At 42.6% G+C, this 13,559-nt stretch overlaps 1 protein-coding gene across 5 annotated transcripts; it reads left to right on the top strand.

Moving 5' to 3' along the window:
* Window positions 1–3,944: 3,944 nt before the first annotated feature.
* On the top strand, window positions 3,945–13,542 carry flap (flapper). Of its 5 annotated transcripts, none has more exons than XM_020944486.2 (4): window positions 3,945–4,575; window positions 10,030–10,311; window positions 12,166–12,768; window positions 12,988–13,542. In XM_020944486.2, exons 1-4 carry the CDS (start codon window positions 4,485–4,487, stop codon window positions 13,407–13,409), a joined length of 1,398 nt encoding a protein of 465 aa, XP_020800145.2. In that variant the 5' UTR covers window positions 3,945–4,484; the 3' UTR covers window positions 13,410–13,542. The 5 variants fall into 5 exon arrangements, with proteins under 5 accessions (XP_020800145.2, XP_020800142.2, XP_086683114.1 ...); XM_020944483.2 differs by having other exon boundaries at window positions 3,951–4,575; window positions 12,163–12,768; XM_086826988.1 differs by having other exon boundaries at window positions 3,951–4,575; window positions 10,804–12,768.
* Window positions 13,543–13,559: the final 17 nt, after the last annotated feature.

Genomic DNA, 13,559 nt, shown 5'->3' with positions numbered 1-13,559 from the left:
ATGACTCAGAGATCGTAGATTGTTAATGAAAGGCCCCGAGCATCCCGAGTTTTGGGAGAAGTGAAGAGTGGGAAAAAAAACAAAAACCCGATGCACGTAGCCAACTGATATCAAAATTTGTGTTAAGGTCACGGTGACCAACAAAAGCAGCGTATTTATGTATGTATGAGCTTGGTGTTGTTGTTGTCTACGCATTTTTCAATATTTTTGCAATAAAAAAACAACAAACATAAAGCTTGTTGTTGTTTTTTAAAGAGAAGATGCGCCGAAGCAACTGGTTCAGCATTCAAAATGCAAACTGGTCGCCCGCTCGCCGCTTCATTTGGCTCTTCGGCGCAATTTTTCGGTTATTTTTCGAAAAAGACAAAAACAACATTTTCCATGTGGGCTGCATGCCGCAAATTGCATTTTATTGAATTTTATTAATATACGAAAACGGGTTGCGAAATCGTTAATAAACATAAACAATTTGGCAAACAGTAATTGCGAGACTTGTTTCGTTTATTGTTTGTATTTTGTCGAGGTTTGGAACAACCAAAAAATAAATGCAATGCAAATAAAATCATAAAAAATTCACCCTGTGAATCAACCTTTAAAGTTGAAACCTTGGGTAACGGACTTAAATCTTGTTGTTTTTTTTACTGACAAAGATTCACTCATAAGAAATCATAAAATTTGTTAAACAAGGTGGTGTCAAGAAATTAAATGTTTTTTTTACTTATTTTTAAGATCTTAAGCTATAACTCTCTGTCCAGTTCAAAATAATCAGAAAATTTCAGAGCAAACTTGAAAATAAAGGGAGGAAATCACAATATTTATAACCCTAACAAACCAGTATGTTTAAATACAAGCCACTACTTATAATACAAACAAGCATTTAACTTGCTTTAATTTTTTCCCTATGCATATATTTTTTTTTAGCAATTTTCCAACGATATAATTTGCATTAAAAATATGGCTAAAGTGGGCTTCCCCATTTGCAAACCGCAAATCGGATTTCGCATGGATGAAAAACCGTTGCCAGTTTAAAGTTTGTTGTGTGACATTAATGACTATAAACAATTAATAAGGCGCTTTGGGTGAAGGGTCGCGATGGGGACGGCGACAGTGGGGACACATTTCCCAACCGGAGCTCTCTCTTGACTCTATTAAAGTAAATAATATGTGGCGGCATTGTGCCTCCGCCGACTTGGCTGACTTTGCAGTTTTCTCGGCTTTTCGAGCTGCCAAGCCAGCGTCTTGCCATTGTTGTGGCCAAAGAGGCTGAAAGAAACTAAAAGAAACGAAACGAAGCGAACTGAACTGAACTGAAATGTATAAAAACGTTTGTTTTCGTAATACAATTTTGATTACTTCTTCGACGCCAGCCGCCGCCCCATTGATGGGCATTGTCTCAGTCCCTAAGCGCTTTGATTTATGGACCGGGCTGGGCTTTTGGGAGTTGGAGTTGGGTTGAGAGATCAACAAAGGCCTGGGGAGGCGGCGGCTGCGCAGCTACCGTTGGCCATTTGCCGGGATCACAGACCATTTGGCAATAGCTTTGTTGTAATTGTAACGATAATAACAGCCGTGATTCCCGACAATGATGATGCCCCGGCCCAAATGGTCAATCATTGACATCACAGTGGGCTCTCTGCAGGGGCTGAGATCAAAGGGGGACGCTGTTAGACCTCTAAATAAACTATTTAAGGTAATGCTTATAGTCAGAAAATAGAAATAGGGTTTGTTCTTGAAAGTGTATCACAATTATACTTTATTTCATTAAGTCTTATAAATAAATTTGTATACTTTTGCAAGGCTATTATAATGAAAGTTAAAGGCTTGAAACGCAGTGGGTTTTTTAAACTTCGATTGGTTCAGAAAATTGTGATATCAAAATTCCCGTAAATATCGATTCAAATGTTTAATTATGATCGATATGATCCTTAAAATTATTTGCAAGCGGCAAGGCTTGTACACTTTGGCTTCCCTAAGTTTGTTTCCTTTTTTTGGTAATTTTTAAAATCTTATTCTTCTTATTTTTGTACTTATTATAAAACCCCTTTATATTTTTGAAACTACATCCTTTTGAAGCTAGGAAACTGGCGCTTTTTGATCGTCGAAAGCCAAATGCCGGTAAAAAAGCTCAGCCAAATGCGGAACCAATAAGCTGACATAATTTTTTTTTGTTTTGTGTTCGCGGCGCTAAATAAAAAAATAGTTTTGCTCAGGCCAAAATGGTAATTACATTCCAGAGACATCCGAGAAGATATGGTCACGGCTGGGCTTTCAAATGCGATCATTAACGCATTTAAACGCTGATGACCACAGACCATAGTTCAGGGAGTAGAAAGATGATCATTCAAGGACACCAGAGAGAGGAATTTATAATATTTAATGATCTTAGAAAAAAAAGCATTGGAAAAACATGACTGATATTTATTGGTAGAAAGCATTGTACTGTACATAGCGTATATATGGCTTAAAACCTCCACCAAATCTTTAAAGATCACTCATCTCTCATAAATACTTTTGTTTTGCGACAAGATCACGGGACAAGATGATCTAATCAACACTCGTGTTAACCGCCGGGCGTTGAAATGCCAAAAGTTCATCGATCACTGACACCGCAGATCACCTCAACGCATCTTTATTGAACTCCCAAAGACTGATCGATCGATCGACACATTCTGAGTCAGACAGAACCGTCAGAAAATAAGCAGACAAGCCAGAAAAATATGATTGTGTCAACGCTTGAAGTTTAAAGTCTCGCAAATATTAATGAATTGCAAAGCTGAATGAGAACCAGAACGAGCAACAGGATCTGGCGAATCTGTGACATATGATCCGCATAACTTATGCATTGTTAGCATAATACTTTTCCGAAAAATCAAGCCAAACCTGTCAAAAAATAAACAAACTGAACGGAGCACATTCGTTTTCAATACCAATTTGCATTTCGTGTGTGTTTAATTTATGCGAATGTTGTGTCTATTCGGGGAGCCGCTTTTAAACTATTGTCTTGTAAATTTTGTCTGGAGAATTGAAGAAATGTTAGGAGGCTGTTAACTGAGTGTTGGCTGAATGTTAATATTAACACATTGGTGAACTTGGGGGTTTCATTTTGGATTTTTTATAATATAGTATAGTATTAATTTGGATTGTGTCATTGATTTCCTTAACAATCCACAGATTAACATTAAGATAATAAGATTTCCTGAACTCTTTAAAAAGTATAACATTTTTTAAAGATTATTGATAATTAATCTATATTTTTAATGTCAAACCTTTTTAATTTCTGAACTTTCTGGGGTTAAGAGCTGCTTACGTTCAGGTGGCTTGCGATGACCTTGAACGTCATTGGCAATGCGTCAATCTGTGGCGACAGACCAGTATGCAAAAAAAGTATAAAAAAAAGTATAAAAAAAACTAAGGAGAAATACCGATCACTAGGCAGCAATTAAATCAATTATTTTGCACTGTTTTCCGGTGTGAAATGGGAAAAATGAAAATTAGAACAAAAGAGAGCGTTAAATGCGGGGGAAGCACTGTGTATAAACAATAAATATTTTCTTTTCTTAGCAAAAGCAAATTCGCCATTTCCTTTGCTTATTTACGGTGAGATGCTGTGGCAGTACACTGCACAAAATTACATTTATTGCTATGAATTAATATCATAATTTTAGTTGGAGAAAATGTATATTTTTACAGAAAATAGATTAAAGATCAACAGAATATGATTTCAGTTATTTGGATATTCAATAAAAAATAAATATAATAAAATTATGTTTTTTTAATTTATAACGTGAAATAAAATATTCCTTTTTTATTAGAAAATTTCTGTATAGGTTTTTGGTTGTTTAAATTGGTTAAATATTCCTCCTAAAATAATATATAAGTATATTTTTCTTAGTGCATTCGCAGTCTGCGTCGCCGTCGCCGTCGTCGTCGTCGCCGTCGCCGTCGCTGCTGATGCCTCTGCCAAGTCAAGCTCCGCGTGGCTTTGCGTTGGCCAAGTTTATTGAAAGCGCAGAATCCGTGAGATACGGACGTGTTCCTCTCCAAGCGCAGCGCGCATCTTTCCACATCGATTCTGCGATCTTCGATTCTCCGATCAGCGATTCTCCACTCGCTCCTCTCCGCGCTCTCGCTCTCCGGTAGTGATCGTGATATCGTGCCGCGCGCCTTTCGATTGAGAAAAATAGAGGCGAGAAAAAAGGCGGTGAAAATATTACACATTATTTGGGATTTTGGATTTGGCAAGAGAGTCTTCGATTGCGTCGCCTGTGAGATTTTGTCATCGTCGTCGCCACGATCATTGTTATTCCGCGCCTCCGCCTACGCCTTAATTATTGCGATTCCCCAACCCGTCGTCTTCGTCGTCGGCAATGCCCAATTCTAACTTATTAATTGCGTGACAAATTCCGAAAGAAATCTATAAAAAAAAGCAGCAGAAAAAGCCGAAATCCCAGCAGCAATAATCATAAATAAATAAAGCCACGAAAATGCAGATCCAAAAGCAGAAACGAAGCCACAGCTTCGTCGCAATGCTTTTGCTCATCAGCTTTGCCGCCGATTTCGCCGCTGGAAGGCCTGGTATACATTAAAATAAAAATAACGAACACAAAAAATTAAATCAAAAATCTATAAACTAATGCAGCATCTTTTGATAATTAAAACCATATAGCAATTGCGATTGCGATTGCGATATGCGATCTCTTTTGGCTTTCTTTGTCTCTTCTCCTCTTCTGTCTGCGGTTTTGTGTTTTGCAAATCCGCTAACTAAATCTTATTATGTGTGCTTATTACGTGTTTTTTCCCCCCCGGAGGAAGCTAAAAGTTAAACTATGAACGAGTCATAAATTTATTAAATACTTGCCATTAATATGGGGCTTGTAGAACCCGTTTTATAGGCGTGTTTATTGTTCTATAAATATTCTGTTGCAAATGTTAGACATTGTTATGAATTATTTATTGATTGAAATTGGGTTTTTCAATACTTAACTTCATCTAAATATGTGAATAAATATGGCAACTATTTTGTATATTATTATTCTCAAAGAATAATTATAATTTGAACTGCTTTTAAAATTCCTTTTCATAAAAATGTTATTATATTTCCCCTGACTTTAAGCTTCCTCCTTCCGTTATGTGTGACTAATTCTACGATTTTCCACCCGAAACCCCTACTAAGTTGTATAGAACCCGAGTCCCCTCCTCTCCCTTCTCTGTGTTAGAAATTCTACTTTATTCATTCAACCTCACTGTAATAATAATAGTTATAATTATAATAATAATCGATCACGAACTCACCTCTCTCTCACGAAAACTCCTCACTAGAAATCACCTCACTCTCATTTGCATATGGAAAAGCCAAGCACCTCAAGTTCGTTCTCACTCCGCTGTGAACTTCGATCGCAATCGTGATCGTGACCCACATCGGCCGGGAGACACAAGTGTTATCCCCACTCCACTTGTAATGACTAGCTACAGGGGCAGACTGAGAAATTGGGGAAAAGTAATGGGAATTACACTGAAATATAGAAACTACAAATAAGTATAGGAGAGAAAAATAGTAAGTTATCAATAGCAACTAGAACAGTTGTAGGTAAAGAAAGAGAAACAAGTTCCGAAATATTACCAGGTTTTTGGTAAATTAATGCTTATGATATTTACAATATATCATATTGAACTTTTCTTATCGATATACATTCCTAGTTTAAACCCATATCATTAATACCTTCTTCTTCTCGCAGTTTTAATTTTAAATATAATGAAACCTATGGGTTACTTTATTTTTAAATATTATCAATGATATATTGTATGGATAATTATGCACCCCTCCTGGCCAAATCCCTCGGGCGTTTTGCCTACAATTAGCCTTCGCCAATGGAGTGCCGCCTCGAAATGTATTTGTTTGACAAACAAAATAAAACTGAAACTGAAGAATCGCTCTCAAAGCGCACAGCAGATCATTACGTTTTGGCCGAAAGCGAAATCAAGTAGCCACTGCCGAAAGTAAAAAAAAAAACAAACAAATAAACAAACAAATAAACAGCTCAAAGCCGCAAGAAAAACGAGATGTGAAGATGAAGAGGAGATCTCCACTCCGAGGAAAGCCCAAGCCGGAGGAGGGAGTGAGGTTACATAACCGGCGGATAACGTGACTGGCAAGGCTTCGACAGAGTCGTTCCTCTTCGCGAGGAACAATACAGAGTCCGGGGGGCAGGAGGAGGAGTCTGAGGTGGTTAAACGACCTCTCCCGGGAAGGGGTGCTCCATGTAGTCCATAAATCTGGCGAGACTTCTTCTTTTTTTAGTGTTTTAACAAGTTGTTTACACTAACTAGTAGCGACTAAGGTGGCGCTGTTTTTCTGTGCCTTCTTTTTTTTTGGGTCATGGTGCCATGAAAAAGTGTAGAATTTGTGAATGAAAAGGCGTGAAAATCACCTGAAAAGCATCTCAAAAAACTGACCAACTTTGGGCCCAAGTAATTGGCCAATAACAATTAAGACCAGGCTCATTTAGACAGCCCAGCGATCCATAATAATAGTAATATATTTCTCCTGGCTTTAATGGTTTTCTTTGGCTCCGTGGTTCATGCTCCACTTTAGGGATTTGGCAATAAATGGAGATATATTTGCCTTATATCTATAGCCAATATCGTAATGAAAGGGGACCCGTAACTAAACGTGATAATTAGCGAATTCGCACGGATCGTGCCTCACTTTCGCGTTGCTTGATTTATGATTTATGATTCAGCGCAAAAGATTAACGTAATTAAAACACAACAGGGGAGATATCAGCAACCAGTTATATATATTGTTATGTGGATGATGTGAAAGATATGCACTCAAAGCCAAAAAGCCGACAAAGAGAAGCCCCAAATAAATGTAGAACCAATTCTGATCACTTCCAAACCATTCTAAGCCATAAATATTTATGGGTTGGGTTTTCCCCTTTGACATTTCCACGAGACAAAAATCATAATAAAATCATCTTTGCTTCTCTTTTTTTTTTGGATATTTCAAGTGCAATAAACACACGCGTTAAAGTCGTTTCCAAAAAAGATAATTTACAAGCTTTTGGCGGCTTTTGACACATTTTGGCTGTGTGTGGGCTATAAGTCGATAACTCCAAGGTCCCGGCAATAGATATATCTAAATATATGAACAAAGATTAATACGTTTTTATAGAGAAAAAAGGCATTACAATCGCCACGAAGGTTGGTAGTAAACAAACTGTAAAATTGGCAAGTGCAAAACGTTTTTTTAACTCTAACTTTAACACAAAAAATTCCCATTGTTTGTGGGTGCAGAGATGTCGTGAAGCCGTCAATCAATTAAAAATTAAATTAAATAAACACAAACACAGTCGTCTTCCATGGAGATGTCGAAGGAGATGGTGATGGAGATGGAGATGGAGATGGCGTTGGAGACAAGCAAAATTAATTGGCCTGAACTTGAGCCGAGGCGGAAGTCAGAGGGGGGAGTTTTCAATTATTACGGCATTATGTTATCCGAAATCACTTGAACAAGCCACCAGCCATGACTCTTATCCTCCAGCTATCAGTTGTGAGAGGCGAAAGTTCAGGGCTTCCTGGTTGGACGCGCTGGCCAAGCCCATCTCCCATCTCTGGGGGGCATGCAAATGAAGCCCAGTTTGGATTATAGAATTGAGATACCACTGGCATGTGCTTAGCAGCCGGAACTAACTTGACCGATCCGAACCGGCAGAGCAACACACGCCCATCCCTGACTTAGTCACAGACGAGTTTCGCTTCTCGCCTTTCTCGGGGGAATTCTGGTAATTAAAATATTTCCCATTTGGTTTAGGTTATATTATGCGAATTATTCAGTTATTCCGCTGTAAACAGGAATCGAATCAGAGAGAGATTAGCAAATCAGAAGCTGAGAAGCTCAGATCTCTGTATGCGTTTATTATTAATTAATTATCCGCCTTCGGCACGAGAATCATTGTTTTGTCAGTGCAATCATCAACCATTAATTCGCTTGTTGCCGCAGCTGGACAGATTCTCTAGATTGCCCAGATTTCCCCGATTCCCCACACACAGAATACAATAAGTGTCTTTGTTGATAGAAATTCAGCCACTAATTGCCAAGTGCGTTTTGTGACTGTAAAGCGCAAAAAACAGGCATATAAATATTCATAAGACAGCCAAGTTAGGGACTCCATTTTTGTGAAATTTAGCCATCAATTAATATTTATATTATGTTTTGTTTATTTAGATAAACAAATTAGGGTTTTGAATCGCTATTTTTCAATACCAGCTGAAGATAGGCAATCAATTATATATTTTACTTTGCATTAATAAGCAAATAGGCATCACAAAGCTATTTACAACTTATTTATTAATAATTTTAACTAATAAATAAGACTCTTGTGTTGATAAAAATATTCATTCCGAGTCCAAGTCAAGTTTTAATAATCAAGAAACAATTATATAAAGGAAAACTTTGTTTTAAATCAAAATTAGCCATATTGTAAATGGAATTTATTGATAAATTATAGTGAAATTAACTTTATGATTATTTTAAAATCAAAAAGAACGACTCATAATACTTAAAACAGTAGTTTTACTATCAATTTAAGGTTTATAAATAAATAGATAGCTTTTACTGTGCATTAAAATTCAACTTTATGGCTTTTTCCCACACCGATTAAGTGAATTATCGCTTTCACAATGACCCCTAGCTTTTTCTTGTGCTACTAGCCCTATGAAACGCACTGTACGCCCTAAAGCCCTGTTTTTTGGCCAACTAAAACGAAAGACTTAGGCAACGAACTTGATGGTTGCACACCTGTCACACCCACACAAACACACCACACACACACATAAGCCAGACCTAACCCGGCTGGGTAACTTTTAAAATTGAATTTTAGCTGGGTGGCGGTGGGTTCGGGCAGTGGTAACTAACAGTAAGCACCGCACCACACACACACTCACAGAACCACACAACCACCAAAGACATGCAGCAAATGTATGGCCCATCTCAGTCAATGTCAATCAATCAGCCGCCGCTGCGGCAGGCAAATTACCCAAGAGCCGCCCACAGCTGCCTCATCTGTCACCCCACCAGCATCCACCAGCAGCCACCAGCAGCCACCAGTGGCACCCACAGCAGCCTCTCGGTGGGAATCTCCTCCACACTGTAGCCCACCCAAAAACATACTCCCAACAAAGGAATTTCAATATGTAATAAACTACAATAGTTTGAATTATTTTTAGCTTGGGAAATGGTACGAATTTTTAAAGTTTTTACCCGAATATTTGAAACGATTTTTAAAATACTGAAAAATTTCCTATAATTCAAATGCCCTGCAGGGCAGTCAAAAGCGTGTTACGCATTGAAGGAATCATTTCCGACCCTATAAACCATATATATTCTTGATCAGCACGATCAGCCGAGTCGATTAAGCCGTCTCCGGCCAAAATCGATTTTTTTTTCAAAATCTCCGAATATTTAAAAATTTTATAAGGGGTTACATCATTAAAATTGCCAAAAATTGGAAAAAAATCGAATCTCTTTAAATGTTAATTTGAGTATGCAGTTTTATTAAGCTGATTAAAATTAACATTAAAACGCTTTCAGAAATAAAATTGATTCATTTTTGACTTAGTTATGAAATTTTTTATGTATTCTAAGCAGCGCAATTTCTTCATTGGTTTTTCATATAAAACTAAACTTAGACAGCAATCTTGGTTATTCCATTTGTATTAATAGATCCATATTGTTGTCGTGCATAATTTCAAGGTTTTCTAGAAAGTTGTTATTAATACAAATTTAATAGTGTGTCATAGCTGCATTTAGGAAGTTTATTATGCAGTGTCATAAAGTGCCACAAAGGCTCTACATTATCACATTCGATCGCTCTGTTCCTCATACGCATTCTTTGCCTCATCTCCTGCTGTCACATCCACATGCAACTTGCTTTTCCAATTGCTAAAAACAATGCTAAATAAGAAAAGCTGAAGCAGCAGCCACTACGAGACCACCAAAAACAACAACATTCTGCTATCCTTCAACAGATGTGCGTCAGTCGCCCTTCGCCCTCGAGCTGCAGCCGCCGCTGCTGCAGCCGGCGGAGGAGTCCTTCAACCCATCGACATCGACATCGACCTCGACATCATCGGGGGGCCAGAAGACCATCGATAGCTATGGCAACCCCATCGACACTCTGCGTCCGATCGACACGCCCGACGGGCGCAAGGTGGTTAGCGCCCAGGGAGTGCAGTTCGAGATTCCCACCTACGCCTCGGGGATCACAGAGATCCGGCGGCCGGCCGATGATCTGCTGCCGCCGCACATTGGTGAGTTGTTGACAAAAGCGGCTGGCGCCAGAACGGAAACGGAAACGGATTCAGGACCGGAAAACCAGACAGAAATAGAAACCAAAACCGAAACCAAAACCAAAACAGACACAAAAGCACACACAAACCGTAGTAGTAGTAGTAGTAGTCCAAGTAGTCCCAGTAGCCACCGCACCCGCACCGCACCAGCCGCACCCATTGGCACCACTAACAAGCTGGCCAAGCGCGACTCCGTCTCGCCGGGCGGCCAGTTTCCCATTGCACCACCCACTAACCACCACGCCCCGCCCGCCTTTTCCTTGATCCGGCTGAATCCTTCCTTTGTAGGAGGCCCAGACTCGCCCATCACCCAAATTGGCCAGCCCCAGTCCCCGTCGCAGTCCCCTTCCCGGTCAGGTCTCTGCTCGAATCCCCCAACCTCGTCCTCCCTTGTAGCCCCGGCAAATTGCTCGAAATTCAACTCAACTCCAAATCCGAATCCTCTTCAACCAGATGCCATCGCTGTGGGCCTGGAACCCAGCAGCAGCAGCTCCGATCCGAAACCGAACTCATTCCTTGGCACAGCATCAGCATCCACAGCACCAGCACCAATTCCAGCCACATCACTAACACCGCCCCTCCATGATCCAACACCCGACACGACGACGACGACAGGCGTCGTGGAGGTGGAGCAGGCACACCTAGTGCCGCTTCCACAGCAGCAGGACCAGGAGGAAGCCAGTTCCCTGCCCGAGTACCTCAGAGAGCTGCAGCGCCAGGATCCGAATATAGGCGGTCCGGTGGCCTGGCAACCGGCCGAGGATGGAGCTCCACTGAGTGTTATAGCCTGGGATCTGCTGCCACCTCACCAAGAGCAGGAGAAGAAGGACCAGAAGCAGGAACAGGAGCCGGTCATTATCACACAGCAGAACCAGCTGCCATCAAAGAGGGTTCAAAGCGTCGTCGATCCCATTAGCCACAACATACGCCTTAGCCTGAGCAGCGGCAGTGTTACCTCGGCGGATCCACGGCCACAGGACCAGGAGCAGCATCAAACTCAGATCCAGTCCCAGACCCACACCCAGTCGCAGGAAGATGGACCGGCAGCTCATGGCACCAATGCCCATGTGGGAAGCACCACCACGCCGAGCAATGCCAGCGGTCGCTTCCCCAACCGGCAGCGTGGTACGGCCCACTACAGCACCACCAGGAGCAGCAGCACCACTCTGAGGCCACGAACCACTACCACAACTACAACGACGACGACAACCCAAGCCCCTAGCACAACCAGGACAACTCCCAGGACCACTACGACCAGGACAACGACCACTACCAAAGCACCCACCACGAGTACAGCGAAGACTACGAGGATTCCCACTACCACCGAGGATCTGGCCAACTTCTATAGCCTGATCAATGCCGATGAGTACGCCTACACGCTGCCCACTTGGTTGCAGGAGGTCACCGACCCAGACCTAGATGTGGCTGTCACCTTTGTGGTGCCCACCGACAACGATCAGTATAATCACACGCTGGCCAGTGACCTGGAGCCACCTTACGAGCCTTTCGTCGACCTGGGCAACATACAACTGACACCGCCACCCACGGGAAGTGGAGTCACTGCAGCTCCTCCGACAAGCACCACTCCTAGAAGCACAACCACAACTACAACCACTCCGCGCACAACGACAACAGCCAGGACAACAACTACGTCAACAACCACAACAACGACTACGACGACAACCACGCGACGTCCGAGCACCAAGCGAACCACCACTGCACCCATTCCCACCAAGCACACCACCCACCAAGCACAGCGTCCAGAGCCCCCAACGGCGAAACTGATCCAAAACCAAAACCCAATTCAATCAGCAGATGCAACGCCGTCGGCGCAGGACCTGAGCAGGGGCAGCAGCAGCAGCACCACGTCCAGTTCCCTGGACATCGTCAACCCCTTCGACTCGGCCACGATTCCCCCCTGGCTGCGGGACTTTGACTATCCCGATGTCGGTCCCGGCGTGCCCTTCGATCCGAACAACTTTGGACCGGCAGCCAGCAGCTCCCCCACAAACCCGCCACGTCCCTTTACCGACCGCCTCCCGACCGCCTCCTCTGCTTTTCCATCCAAAGTCACGCTTCCGCTTCCAGGCAGCGGCACCACTAGCTTCCCTAGCGCCGGCAGCAGCAGCAGCAGTAGCAGCGAGGAGCCGCCACTGGTGCTCATTCCGCCCGCTGACCATCCGGACTCTGGCTTGGACACCGCCTCTGGCTCCGGCTCCGGTTCCGTTCCCCTTCCCGGCTCCTTGACCCATACCAGTACCAACTCTATCATGCCTCTTGCAGCCCGCTTTGATCCCCAGGAGCCCAGCAATAGCATTGGCAACGGGGATTCCCCCCTGCCGCCTGTCAAGGTGGAGTACACGAAGAGCGACGAGGGCAAGGTCATCAGCACTCCGGTGGCCTCCATCCAGCGGAAGGGTGAGTTCTTAAGTCTTATTTAACTTTATATAAATCTAATTATCGAATAAGTATAAATATATGGTATAAATACATAACTAAATATTAATATTTTAAGCTTAGTTCTGATCAATTCGCTTCCTGCGACTTCACAAAGTTAGTTTCCTTTCTTGTTTACTTTTTATATCAATTAATTTATTAGTTCTTGTTGTAAATATGTTTATTCCATTCCATTTTCAGCGGAGAGTGCCACCCCAGCGACCAGCACCATCAGCAGCGGCACGAGTAACAGTGGCAAGTACACTGGAGGATTTGGAGCCCCGGCGGGTCTACTGCGTCCACAAAATGGCTCCAACTCCGGCATCTATGTGGCCGGCAATGAGAACGAATTTAGCAGCATTGTGAAGGCCAACAAGGCTAGGCCAACAGTGAATCCGGGACGCTACAGCGGCGGCTTTGGAGCGCCCAGCGGAGTTCTATCCCCCCAGTCAGAGCCGCGTCCCTTCCAGGCTCCAGTGCACCAGCATCAGGCGCAGGCATCGTCCTCATCGGGAGTGGCAGCAGTCGGCGGTGGCCAACGGCGAACGGAGAGTAGCCGCTTTGGTGGCCCACCCGGCATCCTTGTGCCCTTCGACAATGCCCAGCGAACTGGGGGTCAATAGAGGCAGTCGCTGGAGGAGGAACCACTCCGCAAATATTTTAAATTATTTATAGCCCATGTACATGTACCTATGCTAGAGATCGGCAAGTCTGTGTAGGCGACCTTGCTTGCGAAATAAAACGTCTCAGAAGTAACTAATCCTGGCTTACCT

Source organism: Drosophila serrata, unplaced genomic scaffold (genome assembly GCF_035046125.1).
Source record: "Drosophila serrata isolate PLE 108 unplaced genomic scaffold, ASM3504612v1 contig_165, whole genome shotgun sequence".
NCBI classification, from domain to species: domain Eukaryota; kingdom Metazoa; phylum Arthropoda; class Insecta; order Diptera; family Drosophilidae; genus Drosophila; species Drosophila serrata.
Note: the sequence above shows the minus strand (reverse complement) of the source record. Positions and strands in the feature narration are given on the sequence as shown.

Bases quoted from the DNA above. Each gene is read 5' to 3' on its own strand.
- flap (XM_020944481.2), top strand. From the start codon at position 4,485: ATGCAGATCCAAAAGCAGAAACGAAGCCACAGCTTCGTCGCAATGCTT. The intron at 4,576-10,029 runs GTATACATTAAA...ATCCTTCAACAG, and splicing joins TTTCGCCGCTGGAAGGCCTG to ATGTGCGTCAGTCGCCCTTC. The intron at 12,769-12,987 runs GTGAGTTCTTAA...TTCCATTTTCAG, and splicing joins GGCCTCCATCCAGCGGAAGG to CGGAGAGTGCCACCCCAGCG.